Below are 16,157 nucleotides of genomic sequence, written 5' to 3'. Positions count from 1 at the left end.
AATTATGCATAAAAATCCAAGAAAATGCAGCGCCAATCTCCGCTATTTTTCCTACAATTCATCTCCACGTTTTTTCAAAAAAAAAAAAATCATCAAAAGTCAGTGACCCTTAATCAAATAAAAATGGTATTGCCATTCATCGGCCTTCTTGTTTGTTCATGAATATGATAACGTGAGGATTTATATTTAACAGCATGAATATTTGCTTTCCTCACTGCGATTCCCGAAACTAAATCACCATGGGATGATCACGTTCGCATTAACGCATGGAGCGTCATAACGCTCGAAGAAACACGTGCCGCAAATGTCCGACAGATTTCGTCGGAGCGTGTACACCCGCTGAACATTCACTCCAAAGTAATCGTAATAGGATGACCTTTGAACAACTGCTCAACTCCTTCCATATTTCGGGATGTGTCTCTCATGCACCAATGATGACCCAGCGATGTGCCAATGCTGGAGGGCTCGAATTCGAGATAATCATATCATGTTTTTCGTGTGCTTATCTCTTCGCTAATTAGTAATACAAATTTTTTCCTCATTAGCTAATAGATAAATTTATTTTCGTACAGGAGGAAGGAAAATGAGTGAATTTTTCAAGGAATACCTTTGCCTAATATCTAGGATAGAATGACAATTAACAAAAATATCCGGGAATTGATTGTGATGAGCAAGTAGAAATCATTCATCACGTTTACTCAAGTCATGTCACCCTTGCATCATTCCCGCAAGTTTGATTCTCCGAACGAGAGGAGATGAAATTTTCCGAATTAACACCGTCACAAATATATTCACACAATCAAGTACACGCCAGTGCCAGCAAATCTCACGCATCTGATTCGTGTTGAAAAAAAGATAGAAATTATCCAGCACGTTTTCTGGATCAATGCAATCACGTGTGTCAATTGAAGAATCATATAATTTCTGACGAGTCATTGCAATTAATCACGACACATGTGTACATATCGACATGACCAGAGTATATAAACGATGCGACGAGAGGTGCCGAGCTTCATTGCGATCAGGAGCAGGAGCTTGCACTGATGTCCAGTAAGAAGTGATGTCTTATCACTTGGTGGCAGCAAATTGATGCCGAGGCTCTCGCATTTTTTTTTCTTTACTCATATTTTTAATCTGGAATTCCACGGCGAGAGAATGAGTTCTTCAAATAACATTTGTAAAAAAATCGTCATTAAATTTATGTAGAAAATAACGAATTCATTATATAAAGATAATTAAGGAAAATTCCGGAAAACAGTGGAATTCCGTTGCACAATGTTTCTGAAGTGTATTTGTCTAATTGATTTGATGAACAGCACAAAATTGATGGAAAAATTGAAAAATTAATGGGATAAAAATCCCTGAGTTTCGGAAAATGCTGGAAAAGTTGGAACTGGCAATTGCGTCGGGAGAATTATCACCGAGAGATTAGACTAGAGGGGCTGGAGGCAAAGAGAACCCTCTGTACCCCTCTAAATGGTCTCCTCAATCCAACGCGCTTTCCTCTGAGTGTGTTGGTTGTTCCCTCCTCTCCCCGAGGCGTGTTTCTGAATGGTCGGGGAAGCGATGTGCTTGCTGATCCACATCGTGGTACCCTTGCGCGTTTCCAGCCCGTGTACACGATTATCCAAACAATCCAACGTCACGTTACCATCGACACTCGCAGACTCTCTCGGCTCTAGTCCGATATAACCGAGCCCCCGCATGCCGTGCTATATAAAGTGACAAACTTGCACGTTTTGTCGTACTAGTCGACGTGCGCCAGCACATCGTCAAGCTCTCATCACTTGGCAAGAGTCGGGAGACCCAGGAGGACCAGGAATTGATAAATCATTGTCAGACATTTGAGACAAGTGTCAAGGAATGGAGACACACTGAAAGGATTCATTACCACCGGAAATTCGTACGCCTGATTAACTCAACTACCGGCTAAGTCCCCCCTTGTACGACTCATCGTGCTTCATAATGTTCTTCTCGTAAGTCGGTCATCAGGTCAATTTAATTGTTTTTCATTATCCGAATTCCCATCTCTACATCATCTCGAAATGCAATCATCATCTCGATTTATTTTCATCACTCGTGATTTATTTGATTGATATTCACCGGAAATATGATTTGTCGTCGAAAAGAGATCGGCGATTGCCCATTTTTTCCAATCACTATCGGGAATTATATTGTTTTTGGTAATTGACATTCGCTTGTGCACGAAATTCCAGCCGTGTAACGATTTATTTTTATTATTTATGATTTATTCGATTAGGTCGCCGCGAGGGAAACTTCAATTGTCATTGGAGTTTTAGTTGCAATTTCAGTTGTCATTCAATAAATAAATCAATGACTGTGGAGGTCGGTTTCACTAACGGATTTATTAATGGTCCACTGACTTGGAAATTTTTTATTTCGGTGTAAATGGCCGGTCGTAAATGGGAATGTGTTCGGATTGAGTGAATATAAAGATTGCAGCGTAACACTTTTAGTTTGGACCCTGTGATCAGTTTCGTCCGGTGCAGTTTAGCTATGTAAATTGGTGAAACACGTCGCGCTTCAACATCCAGTTCGCATATTGCAGTAGAAGAATGATCGACATTCATAGATTGTTTTTTCCCAGGTAGCACGGGGAGAGAACAATCGTATGAAAAATTACGGTGCGACTTTTATTAGAAAGCAAAAACTGCAAAAAATACGAGGCGAAGGATAAATTACCGGATACATTCCTAGAAATAAATTGCAATTTTATGACTAGTTTTTATAAAAATTATAGTAAAGGGGTTTTCAAGGGAATCGTTGAAGTTTAGGGAAAATTCATGACTTAATTGCAATTTTCCACAAACACTCGAATATTCATTGCGAAATTACGCTGCATGTCTCATTGTTTTGAGTATATTTATCGGATGTTGACAAATGCTTATCAAATTCTTCGCAAAAATTCAAATAAAATTTACGGCTTTCATTTATTGTTCCATAAAACTGAAATTCCATTGAACGAAAATTTAACGAATTCCTCATTTTATTGTCCGTCGTTTTACTATTCCCTAACATTTCGGTATTAGACTTTGGTCTTAAATATCATTCGAAAAATATTTTGTCCAGAATAATACATGAGAAAAGTATATTTGCCAGATTGTTCGCACATTACGAGGAAAATGAAGTTTCGTTTTATTATTTTTTCCCCATTAATTTCCACTGTTGCTTAAAATTCCGAAACAATCCACATTTTCATTGCGTAAGAGCTCTCAACAATCACAAACTTTCCATGCAATCAATTAATTTTTGCCTGCTCATCCGTCAAATCGAAATGTCATCACCAGAGAAGATTTGCAGTAAACTATTCTTCCAGAACTATGGACTGTTGTCTCGTGTTCTTCTGCCTGGCTGTTAGTTTCCACCATTCGTTCTCACTCAGCCGAGGATCCACCGACTACGAGGGTAATTTTCTCATAAACTTTAAGCATGTATAATTGAAAAAGATTAATCATATTAATTCTGATAATCAGACACATCATTCTGGATGAAATCTGGCCAGAAGAATTTGCAGAGGGTGTTGGGCTTGAGGAATATTGAAAAACGTGCGAAAAACATAATAATATTCATCGGCGATGGCATGGGAATGGCATCAATAACATCAGGGAGAATATTGACTGGTCAGCGAAAAGGTTTCGCCGGTGAAGAATATAAATTAGTATTCGAAGAATTTCCAAACACTGGATTCTCGAAGGTAAATCACTGAAATATGAAATACTCACATGATTTACATTCCTCTGGATCTCCTCGTTAATTACCCGGCTGTTCCGTTCGTGTAACTAATTTTTTTACCTAATTCTGTAACACATAAACAATTAATTTTGAAATTTAGTTAGAGATACACACGTACCAGATTTACATAATCTTTTTTTTTAATCGTCGTCGTTTATCGTTAGACTTACAACGTGGACAAGCAGGTGCCGGATTCGGCTGGTACAGCGACTGCAATATTTTCCGGCGTCAAGAGCCGGTACAAGGTCATTGGTTTAGATGCGAAGGCCTCCTACAATTCCTGTGACACGACTGTCAACGAAGCGAGAAAACTACCGACCTTGGCCGATTGGGCCCAAGCAACTGGCATGGATACAGGTTAAATATGAAATTAAGATTTTCATTGACATTTTCATGGTGATTAAATTTACTGGTGATATTGGCTCGTGCAAAAAATCATGCGGCATTGGAAAATTTATCGAGAGCAGAGGGAAATCGTTTTTAATTTCAGGGGTACGTCAGTGCTTGTCGGGTACGTGTCACTCATCTCCAGGAATCTCGGAGATGAGTGACACGTTTTTCCCAATCTCGGAGATTTTAACATCGATGCTGATGTCGCGCAAATTAATAATAGTCCCAATTAACTAATTGATTTTGATTGAATCCTTGAAAATGCTTCGTCGGGTACTTCTTATGGAGTTGGCATTTTCTTGGAACCAATACTCCACTTTATTGATCTATGCATTGTTAAGGAAATTATGATATGCTCATGATAATTTGTTCGGGTATTCATATTTACGCACTCAGATTGATAGCGTTGCTGTTGTCCTTTGAAGATATTATCCGCGATTCTAAATGCTCAGACGCTATCTAGACAAAATGATAACCGCATACGATAACAAAACAGGAGTTATTCATAGCCACCGAACTGGGTATTCAATAGACAATGTGTGGTTGAGTGGACCTTGTTAGTATTATCTATAATAGGAATATGTTCAATGAATTTTAAAGGCCACAGGGCGACCTTCGCCCTGGTCGGGGTCACGATCCAAACGCCGATATTTATCACGACTGAATTTTTCACTCCAATATCGGAATTCCTTTCGTTTCTCACCATTTCTTTTTTGAGATGATAATGGAGACAATGGGTTTCAGGTTTTGTGACAACGACGAGGATAACTCATGCCACCCCGGCAGCACTTTACGCTCATGTAAATAATCGAGACTGGGAGTGTAATAGCAATATTCCGCGGGAATACAAGAATTGCGCGAAGGATATTGCACGCCAATTGGTTGAAGATGCTCCAGGAAATAAATTCAAGGTGAGTTGGAATTTATCAAAATGTAGAGTCAGAAGAAATGAAAATTCTAGGTGACGATGACTGTTAACTAACAGGGAAAAACAATGGAGTTTCAGGCTTAATTAGAAATTTAATGGAATTCCACATTTCTCAGAAACAATAAATCGCCATTTCCCTAACTTGAACAGTCTATAAGAACATGAATATTTAGTATCAAATTAACCGGAGTTTCAAATGAAAAATTCGAGAATATATTTACTTTTATTCTTCGGATTTTTCGCAGAATAATTTAACAACCGCATTTACTGTCATATAAAAAAAAAAGTTTCCATAGATGTTTTAGTTTTGAAATTGTTTGAAATTTCAATTTAATAAATTGGACCGTGAATTTCCAATAAAAAATAAGGCAATAATGAGTCGGTCGCGATGCATTCGGAAAAAAGTTCTCGTTATTGAAGAGGCAATCAGTAAATATATCACGAACGATGTCAAGATCCTACCGTTCGGAAGACAATTAACGTGAGTGATTACGTGACAGACGTAGTGTGAATTTGAGAATATATGTTAATGACCTGGGAGAAGAAAGGTCAAGGCCAACTGCCAATTAGAGGAGGACTCTTTTATCGTACCACATATCCGGCCTTTTCATTGAGCTCAATCTCGCAATTGAAAAGACTGGATTAGCAGAGCTTCTGGATCTTGTTGTTGAAAAATAATCAGTAAATTGGGGCATGGAGGCAGTTTTTACAATGGAAGAATACACTGAGACCTACAATCCTCACGTTTTATGGGCCTACCGGTGCGGGCGCAGTGTCCATCATGATTTGAATCCAAAAAATTGGCGCATGTTCTCATTCTAGGATTAAATTTATAAAACTGATTTGTCTTCAATAATTACTATTCACGCAGGTAATTATGGGAGGCGGTGGTCAGAATATGGGCCATCCCGTGAACGATCCCCTCGACTCCGAGACTTGTGTACGAGACGATGGAAAAGATCTAACAGCGATTTGGAAAGAATTCAATCCTCAGGGAAAATTCGTAACAAATGCATCTGATCTTATGTCGTTGGATATCGCCAAATCATCGAAACTCCTGGGGATCTTCGCGTCAAGTCATATGCCCTACCATGAAGTGAGAACCGAAAATACTCCGACTTTAGCGAACATGACACTCCAGGCGATTCGAATGCTCCGGAAAAACAAGAACGGATTCTTCCTCATGGTAAATAATTTGGTTATTTGTCTATTAGTTTGTTAAGAATATTTTACTCCAATATGCCATGAAATATTTTTTCATTGAGATTTTTGAAGCCGTAATTTTCTGGATGTAAAGTAATCCGGAAATCTGAAAAAAATTTCATCTCAGATAAGGAGAAGGACGTCCCCTTATCTGAAAACATGAGAAAAATCTTGCATTCCTTCTGCCTTTATTGATATCATTCCTCTTATTTCCTTCCCACTAATTATTCGTTGACAGCAAAATCGGTGAATTCATAATTTACGGATATCTGCGATACTTCCCGGATATCAAGCAAGGCCACATGTCACTTTCAAACGTATTCTCCACCGTGAAACTATAAATTGAAGCGTATCCTATCCCATAGTCTGTAAAAACACGTAATCTACGACAACCAGTTTCGTTACCGGTTTTCTAAAAATGTAATGAATCTCCCCAGGTCGAGAGTGGAAAAATTGACATCGCCCACCATCAAAATTACGCAAGGTTGGCGCTCCGCGAAGTGACGGAGCTGGAGGAAGCGGTTAAGATGGCTCTAAGTCAAGTGAACATCGAAGAAACGTTGATCATCGTCACCGCTGACCACTCTCACAGTTTCACCATGAACGGCTATCCAGAACGAGGCAACGATATTTTCGGACTGGCAAATAACAAACTCGATCCAAAAATTAGACCTTATGAAACCCTGACTTATGCCAATGGTCCCGGCTTCATGTATCATAAGTTGAATAGTACCAATTCCACTGATACCTTCAGAAGAGTTGAGGATGATCCCAACAGGGTAAAGCCTTTCTACAGATTCTTCTCTCCAATGTACCTGAAGGATGACACACATGGCGGTGAAGACGTTGGAGTTTATGCTATTGGTATGGCCCACAGTTGGAATTTTTTAGTTAAATCCTAGACTCTGTTGGTCCTTCACATTTTCATTCCATATTCGACCGATTAATGAAAGCTCCATTAGCGAAATAATGAGTTAAAGACTATGATTTTTATCCTCAGGACCCTATTCGCACCTCTTCAGAGGTACTTTCGAACAAAACTACATCGCCCATGCTGTAGCCTACGCCAGTTGCCTGAAAGACTGGCCATCCCACTGTGATCGTGCTTACAATCGATTTTACTACGAAGTTGCAAACTCCTCGCCGAGCATGTTCTCCACTCCCGTTTCCACCGTCATCATCGCCGCATTGCTCGCTGTGCTCCGTCTGACTTGAGAATCAGAGAGTGCTAAAATCATTGGGAAGTTTTAGTCAATTTGAAATTATTTCCAACCCTGTTACCGTAAATCTATCACGTTCTTCCTCTAGTTTCTACTTTTATAGTGAACTTAATTAGATCGTAAATGTAATCGACACCCCACGAAAGCACGAAATTGCAAGCTTCCAGAATCCAGTGCTATTTTATATCAAGAGTATTCCTCATGCAATGAGATTTATATTGAGTGTGTTTGATGAATGAATTGGAGATAACCATGTTAAACATTTTCCTAGTATTATTATAAGTGCTCATTCATTATGATGAAGGGAAAAATGTTGACGCAGAACGAGTGAATGTCCAGACCGTGGATTTTATTTAATGAGCGTGTGTCGATATCATGAATATACATGAGTCTATGAAAATGCGGGACCATTTTCTATCAGAATACATATCAAATATTTTATATAAATTTGTTTTTATCCTAAACAATGTATTTATACTCATACAGTCGCAAAATGTTTGTGCATAAGAATTGAATTTGTCATAACTTTGCTCAATTAAAAGAGTCAAAACCGAATAATCATATCTGTTGAGAATCACCATCTCCTTCCAATATACAGAAATATATTAGAAAAACGTCTTTTACAATGGCAATAAGGAACATTCATAGCAACTCGGCAATAACTATCGTGAATAGCTTTTTGAATAATAAACAATGCAGTCAACGGTGCAGTGGTGACATGCGACAAGCAGGTGTAAGTATAGATATCCAAATCCATTCTCCTATAAGTCGGGCTATTTTTACGCATGTCGTGGATGAGAAAGGCGAGATTTTCCGGTAGCACATGTGATTTTCTGTAACAAATGCAGCCATCGCCACCACAATTCCTGAGGATGGAATGGAACACTTTTGTGTGCCATTAAACGAGCAGAAATAAAATAATAGGCGACTCTGAATCACAATCCTTTCACAATACTGATACAGTAATTCTTGTACATCAGTGGGACGACATCATCACTAACGAAATTCCTGTCGGGTTTGACTGACCCGAAAGGATTACGTTGGGGCTCCAGCAGCACCTGGATATCTCTAACAGACTTTATTCGTTCAACATCCCTCGGTATCTCAAATTCAGTGTACGACGTGACGACAACTGGGACCTTTGCAGCACAAAATTTCATTATCGTATCAGGCCACGTATCCGTATTATCGAAACCAGTTTCTCGATAAAGTCCAGGATTGAAGAGACATATCAGATCCACTTGCGTTCCATGCTCCACGTCGTGATACAGTCTCTGGGGATTAAATGATATTTGAATCCTCTTGCCAGCGGATTTACAAGATCTGCACATTTTTATTTTTCCCAGGAGTGCTGGTGGTGCCGGTGGCAGATACAACTCGGGCCCAGTGAATTCTATAGCCAACGTCTTCAAACGTGGTAGAAAATGAATGAAAAATTTCTCCCACACGCGTAGTAAAGAGCATTCAAATTGAAATTCAGCTCCAATTATGTGAACCCGAAATTGAGTTCGTGTCGTCCAATCAGGAATAGCTCTTTGCATGGCAAACAATGCTGTCAGTGGTGCGGTAGCGACATGGGACAGACAGGCGTAAGTGTAGCTGTCAATTCTCCTATAGCTTGGACTATTTTTATACATGTCGTAAATGAGAAAGTCGAAATTTTCCGGTAGCACGCGGGGATCTTTGTAATGAACAAGGGGAGCCTCGGGCTCGATGAATCCGTATTTATGCTGCATCCAGAGGACTCTCCGAAATATTCGAAACTCTTTGCACCGTTTCCCGTGATTCTGCTCATGACGTTCACAGTAAAAATCCATTCCACAAACGGGACAGCAGATCAAATTATCCACTTTTCCACAGGATCCACATATTTTTGGGTACAACATAATCTCCCTCTCCCACAAGTCCAGACGTCTCTTCATTTTATTCTCGACTAAGTTAATTGTTTTTATTCGGAAGGATCTGTACAAATCAGGCGGCAGTGTTTTCGCTAGGGAGAATCCTTCCATTCCTCCACAAATTTCCAATAGAACTTTGCATAATGCCGCGTGCTGTCGTCTATTCTCTTCCCTGTGCTTCTCGGAACAATAGGACACCATTCCACAATCGTTGCAATGTATTGTATATTGATTCATGCAGACTAAGCACAAACTTGACACGTAAAAAAAACGAGGTCTTATTTGGAATTCCAATATTTCCTCATCGTCACTGTCGGCTGACAAGTCAACACCGAAGGGTTTCAATGGTAGAGTCAAACGTGAAGAAATATCGAGTATTGATGTTTGGGAAGTTGACTGATCGATCTCGTTCGAATAACTTCCATTTATCGATGTTTCTGAATTATTGGAAAGATTCACTGCACCATTTGCTTTAGTCACTGGCTTTCTCTTACGTCCCATCCTCCTGGATATTTCTAGAATCCTTTTCAATCACGCAATTTCATTTAATTTCGAGGACAATCTCCTTCACTCACGTTCACGAAGAAAAAAATCAATAAAAGGAAAGGAAAATCAACAATTTTAATGACATTATCGTGGAATTTATTTATTTCCTTATTGAACCATAAAAAACTGGCGAATTTTATTCTACGTCTGTAAAAATAAGATTACGACACGGACATTTATCGTTTCCGTATATTTTTTCCAAATCTAGAATAAAAATCCGTAAAACGCAATTTTGCTTTTCTCCTATTGAACTTTAACAGTAATTTTTCATTGATTTTTTTCAGGGTTTTAACTAACCTTTAACACTCGAAATCACTCAACTATATGCGTTTAATTCCCTTTGAGGCCCCGCGCACAATGTAAATTTCAAAAAAAACTTTCAAAATAGTACGTCTGAAAAAAACGCCGTCGCTCATGCGCAGAGTCAGAATGAACACCATTCGTAGTGAGAATTTATTTCAGGAGTACTTGGACCCTTGCTGCCAATCCCACAGCTTCACCCGGGCAGTTTCAATCTCATGTTACCCCCGCGAGTACTTGAACGATTATGCAATAGTATTCATCCATGACCATGATTGATAGCAACGCCACGAAATATCTACCATAAAATTTAGAAATGTTGTCACTGCGTTATTTTAGGTTTAGATTTTTTCTGCCATGCGAATTATATATTGCTTGACGAAATGATTGCAAAGAACATCAAATATTTTTCCTTTGCTCCATAAAACTCCAGTCTACATTGTAACAACATTGTAATCGGAAATTCATTATTCTCTTGTTTTTCTTATCATTTGATACGACGTATTAATTCAGCATTATTCATGACGATTGATTAATTCACATTAGACACATGAGTGGAAGGAATTTGAAAAATTCTTCAGATGAACGCAGTAACGTGATTAGTATGATGAAAAATGATGCAATGATGTAATTCAAAATATATTGTATTCAATAATTTATAATCCACAATTGCATCATAATCCATGTGATTAAGTCAAAGTCGTGAATTGTAAATATTCACAGAACGATCGTAATACATATGCAACAGAACCGCCCCAAGGAATAGTAATATTTCAAACTGAAGACGATAATTTCCAGTACATTATTCACCTGTGTTCGCTCTTTCTTAGCAATAAAAAAAAAGACAGAAAGAGCCCCAGAATTATCGACTGTTTTTATTCTTGAAACGATTGTTATTACAAATGGAGCTATCAGTGACGGTTTTGTTTCTCCCATTATAAACTTTGATAACAATGTACGTGCGTTTAAATGCCCCGAGCGCTGTTCTCGCGCATGCGCGCCCCTTCGAGTTAAATACCGACGTGACAGTCAAGCTCTGGGCGCTGTTGCCGCATTATTTTTTTCTTTGAAATTTTTATTCCAACATTTCACAAAGTAACGCAGTTCCGGTGATAATAATTTTGGTAATTACGAAGTGAATATGTACAATTTTTATGGGAGGAATGAGATCGTTAATTGAATAGTACAAAACTGAGAACGTCCCATCAACAAATTTCAAATGATGTACCGAACATTTTCATACCGGGAAATTTCTTGATTAAAATAAGTCATACACTGTATTATCCCGATGATTCGCTTATCGCGAGGCATTTATTCATCACGAATTTACTCGAATTGCAACGAATCACGTGAATGATTGAACACGAAACACAACATATTGATGGAGCAGGGGTGAGTGATAGTGACTTTTGAGGTTAACATTGGACATTTAATTCCATTATTTAAACAGTTGTTCTTATTCCACAAATAGCGACAATACTATCATTCTTTTATCAGTTGATGCCTCCGTTTGATGAAGGATTCGTAGTTCCTGTTCGATTCTCTTAGAAATTCTAACATAGTTTAACATTCGTGTTGAGTCTAACAATTTTTATTTTCCTCTTCTGCTGTTGCCACTTGAAAATGATAATGCGGAATCCTAATAGCCAAATGGTGAGTTGTACCAGGTTTTTATAGCTTCAATCTAGCATGCCACACTGTCTAGACAGAGCTAGTGTTTTGTTGTATTCCCAAAATGTGCGTTGAAAAAAAAAATTATTTGTGCACTGACTGGGCTTCTATATAGGGAGCCGGGTCAGGTCAGTTCATTTATTTTTGCTTTATCTCAGTAGTTAATTTGTCGCCAGGGACTTCCCAGTCTAGTTGTTTAACTCCTCACATAGGAAACAATCGTCCGTTCAGAGAAAAGCATAAATTATCGGATAAATTAAAAATTACGAGAATGAGATATTGCTTGTTTTTAACTTAAAAGTCTCAAACATGAATAAATGCTCGGCTTTCGTCCTCAATTCAATATTTGGTAATATATATTTTATTATCATTATTTCACTTAAAAATTTATCGCTTATCTCTAATAACTGAAAAGGCAAAATGGAATACTATTGATACAACACTCCTTTGCCACAAAGAATAATAATTTTGGAGAAGAGCTAAATCTATTTTTTCAGTGAAGATTTATTACAGAAAATATTATTTTTCTCTCAGTGTACATATGCCAGTCCACAGTACATGGCTGTCATACACTTCTCGTCCATGACAATCGGATCAATTTCTACGTAGAAAAAAAGTTATATAAAATGCTCATAGAAATTAACTAGCAACATATTCTATTCATTCAGTTTCTATTCATGGAATGCTTGCAAAGATCCTCTGAATATCATATATTAAGACTGGGTATATACAGACTATATGTGACTGTCCTTATAGAGTAGGATCGATGGAAATGCTTACTGTAATTAAGCGTACGCTGCTCAGGTTTTGATCTCCATACTCCTCTGCTTGCTTTCAAAATAACGAAAAAGTAAATGAGATATTTAATTGTTAAATAATTCTTGTATGCAGTGCTGCATAGCCATTCAAATCCATCTTCTGAACAAGAATGAGCCATGCTGGGATTGTCACGCTTGATACACCGGAGAATCGCGAGGTGCACAAAAGAAAAAAGCCAGGATCAAAGAGTATCAGTACTATATCTAAGATGGTGGGTTTTGGTAGTGGAGAATCCCTCAGTAAGGCCCTTGCTGACGTATCCACCGAGCTGACTGTGGATAGTGATAATGAAGGGAATGACGGTGACACAAGCAGATTACTCTCAAGTGCTCCACGACACTATCCCGAGGGGGGTAAAAAGGGTGGGAAGAGTGTCAAGCACTCGGAGATAACTGACGAGGAGAATGTCTGGACAATTTCAGTGCAGATGTTCATACCTTTTCTCTTGGCTGGTTTTGGAATGGTTGCTGCTAGTCTCCTACTGGACGTAGTGCAGGTACTTCTAATTATCTCTCATCAACAGGAGTCATGAAATGCTTCGGATTGAATTGAAGTCATCTTTGATTTTTTGTTTATTCAGCACTGGCCAGTTTACCTCAAAATTACAGAGGTGTATATATTGGTGCCAGCACTGTTAGGATTGAAGGGGAATTTAGAAATGACTCTGGCATCGCGTCTGTCAACCCACGCAAATTTAGGTCACATGGACACGAGTAACGAACAGTGGACGTTAATAATTGGTAATCTAGCCCTGATACAGTGTCAAGCTATGGTGGTTGGACTGTTGGCGTCCTTGGCAGCAGTCATACTCGGTTGGATACCAGAGGCACAATTTGATATTCATCATGGTTTGTTACTTTGTGCAAGTGCACTTGTCACAGCGTCAGTTGCCAGTTTCCTGCTTGGTCTTGTTATGGCTGCTGTTATACTCCTCTCCAGGAGTATGAACATCAATCCTGATAATGTTGCAACACCAATTGCCGCTTCACTGGGGGATTTAACGACATTGGCATTACTTTCTTGGATTGCATCGCTTCTGTTCAATGCTATTGGTAAATCACTCATTTCTTTGATTTATAGCATTCGTTGCACGTCCCATCGTTTTGATTTTACAGGTCAACAGTCGTGGATTGCCCCCACATTAATCGTCTGTTGTCTCCTGGCAACTCCGGTCTGGGGATACATCGCGGCGAGAAATCCTTACACGAGGGAAGTACTTGATTATGGATGGACTCCAGTCATATCTGCCATGCTGATAAGCAGGTTTGTATCGGTGTTTTAGGTCTCGATAAATATTAATTAACGACTCTAATGATGACTCGTCTTTCTAGCATTGGTGGACTCATTCTCGATTACACAATTTCGAGTTATAAGGGCATTGCAGTTTTCCAACTTGTTATTAATGGAGTTGGTGGGAATTTGGTGGCTGTACAAGCCAGTAGGATATCTACTGCTCTTCATAAAGAGCAACGCAGTGGGACTTACAAATTACCTAGTGTCTGTGCTAGTCCAGTTTCTGTTTTTCTAGCTCCAGGTATTTTTCGTCTTGGACCGATTTTCAAAATGACATAAAAAAATGATTAGCTTATTACATATTTGTTTCCCTATCTTTTCTATTTTTTAACAGGTGGACACGCAAGGACTGCCAGAGTGCTTTTAATGATGGTCATTCCAGGGCACTTAATATTTAGTTACACCATTAGTTATCTTCAAGCTGGTCACACCTCCTTTACTGCAACTTTCATAATTGTTTATCTTTTTGCTGCAATGCTGCAGGTACGTACTCCCGTGATTATAGTTTTTGAAGGCCGATCATTAAAAACAGTTGATCAATTTATTTATGTATCATTTTAATTTTTCAGGTTGTTCTTCTTTTATATATTGGCCAATTGATGGTTGTTTGGATGTGGAGACGCGGTATGGATCCCGATAGTTCAGCAATTCCTTACCTAACTGCTGCCGGTGATCTCTTGGGCACTGCTCTTCTCGGAATAGCCTTCCACATTCTCGACGCCATTGGTGATGGTGATTCCGACGTTGGCGACTGAAATAAGTTTGATTGTCACGGGTACCAGCTATTCCTCTTGCTGCTTTTCTTCGAATGATTTTTCATTTGTTCCGGTAATCGATATAAATTATACAGTAATTCAGGGTCAAATATCACTTGTACCTGATACTTGTGTACAGATTTTCGAAAAAACCTCTGAAGTTCACAATTTACATAGAGACGCTGGTATCTTTCCCCATTCTTCGCATTAGCCAATTTGTAGTTAAAATTTGTAATTAACATGTAAACTAAGACTTTTCTATGCCATTTTGGCATGAAGCGTTCATGTACTTAGAATGATCTTGGCAGTATTTGAATGCGTGAAGTATTGATAATTATGAGTGCAGTAATTTATGAGTAGACGTTACAATGAGAAAGAAATTATTTTTTCCAAAAGAGCATTTGAAATGATTATGAATAATAACAATTGATAATAGAATGCATTCTAGATAGCATGTAATATGATGATCTTATCATTTGATGGACCTGTGGCACTCTAACTATTAGTTCTGTAAATATGACTGGCTCTAAAAACACCCTTTTGAAAGTAATCCCTGCTGCGACAGAAAATTACTTGGTAAAAAAATTATTTTCTCAGTTAAGAAGGGTGTGGGATAAAATGAGCATATTCAGATTAATGACATTTTAAAAAATCGAAAATATCTATTTCGCTCCACCCATCCTGTCATATCCATACGGTGCTAAACAGAAATGTTGATAAATGATATTGATTTCAGTTTGAAGTCAACGACTATTTGATTTTATACATAAGCACTACGCAATTTTGAGCTTGAAGAATTAGTACTATTGCTCTAATGTAACAAATTGCTGTGATTCCTAGATTTATCATTGGACTTTATACGAAAATTGTTACTAAAGATAAGAATCTATGACTTATATGAAAATTTTAGAATTCATAACGTTTGTCCATACTAGGCCAGTATCGGATGGTTTGTAATGATAAAAATTACATTACCACCACAATCAACGAAGCAGAGATATTTTCAATAAATGTGTGACCTTTTGTATGTAAATAATTATTCAATTTAATACATTTATAATTACAGTTCAATGCAAAAATGCCATATCTGTTATCTTTGCATAACTCACGACGATAATAAAGAGCAAACGAAAATTTCAATGGTGATTGTTTACTCGACAGCATAAAGAGCATGTCTTCCGTTTTAAATAAAACTGATGATGGCATCTTGACGCGGAACACCTCATTGCACGAAATCACGATCTCGTTACGATAAATGTGCACCGTTGATAGTAACATCTTCCCTGTCACCATTATTATACACAATAGTCTCTTCAACTCTTTAATAGGCTGGCATCGAGTTAGTGGCAAAGGGCTATTTTAACACCTAGAGCCCCTCCAC

The 16,157-nt window shown here is 38.3% G+C and overlaps 3 protein-coding genes across 9 annotated transcripts; 2 read left to right on the top strand and 1 right to left on the bottom strand.

Moving 5' to 3' along the window:
- The first annotated feature begins 1,700 nt into the window (after nt 1-1,700).
- LOC135164417 (alkaline phosphatase 4-like) lies at nt 1,701-8,052 on the top strand. The gene is made up of 8 exons (XM_064124732.1): nt 1,701-1,976; nt 3,338-3,426; nt 3,495-3,715; nt 3,918-4,110; nt 4,888-5,054; nt 5,943-6,257; nt 6,712-7,138; nt 7,275-8,052. Exons 1-8 carry the CDS (start codon nt 1,966-1,968, stop codon nt 7,487-7,489), a joined length of 1,638 nt encoding a protein of 545 aa, XP_063980802.1. The 5' UTR covers nt 1,701-1,965; the 3' UTR covers nt 7,490-8,052.
- LOC135164419 (uncharacterized) lies at nt 2,990-11,033 on the bottom strand. 3 transcript variants are annotated; one of them, XM_064124741.1, is made up of 3 exons: nt 10,236-11,033; nt 3,744-9,957; nt 2,990-3,442 (listed from the first exon to the last, which is right to left on the bottom strand). In XM_064124741.1, the coding sequence occupies exon 2, from the start codon at nt 9,891-9,893 to the stop codon at nt 8,430-8,432; it is 1,464 nt and encodes a 487-aa protein (XP_063980811.1). In that variant the 5' UTR covers nt 9,894-9,957; nt 10,236-11,033; the 3' UTR covers nt 2,990-3,442; nt 3,744-8,429. The 3 variants fall into 3 exon arrangements, with proteins under 3 accessions (XP_063980811.1, XP_063980809.1, XP_063980810.1); XM_064124739.1 differs by having other exon boundaries at nt 3,744-9,915; nt 10,236-11,031; XM_064124740.1 differs by lacking the exon at nt 10,236-11,033 and having other exon boundaries at nt 3,744-10,229.
- Nucleotides 11,034-11,205: 172 nt separating this feature from the next.
- On the top strand, nt 11,206-15,916 carry LOC135164418 (solute carrier family 41 member 1-like). Of its 5 annotated transcripts, XM_064124733.1 has the most exons (8): nt 11,234-11,630; nt 11,710-11,891; nt 12,801-13,224; nt 13,309-13,780; nt 13,844-13,991; nt 14,060-14,262; nt 14,356-14,504; nt 14,591-15,916. In XM_064124733.1, the coding sequence occupies exons 3-8, from the start codon at nt 12,838-12,840 to the stop codon at nt 14,774-14,776; spliced, it is 1,545 nt and encodes a 514-aa protein (XP_063980803.1). In that variant the 5' UTR covers nt 11,234-11,630; nt 11,710-11,891; nt 12,801-12,837; the 3' UTR covers nt 14,777-15,916. The 5 variants fall into 5 exon arrangements, with proteins under 5 accessions (XP_063980807.1, XP_063980805.1, XP_063980803.1 ...); XM_064124737.1 differs by lacking the exon at nt 11,710-11,891 and having other exon boundaries at nt 11,206-11,362; XM_064124735.1 differs by lacking the exon at nt 11,710-11,891 and having other exon boundaries at nt 11,232-11,630.
- Nucleotides 15,917-16,157: the final 241 nt, after the last annotated feature.

Source organism: Diachasmimorpha longicaudata, chromosome 7, assembly GCF_034640455.1.
Source record: "Diachasmimorpha longicaudata isolate KC_UGA_2023 chromosome 7, iyDiaLong2, whole genome shotgun sequence".
Lineage (NCBI taxonomy): Eukaryota > Metazoa > Arthropoda > Insecta > Hymenoptera > Braconidae > Diachasmimorpha > Diachasmimorpha longicaudata.
This window is presented reverse-complemented; position numbering and strand designations above follow the sequence as displayed.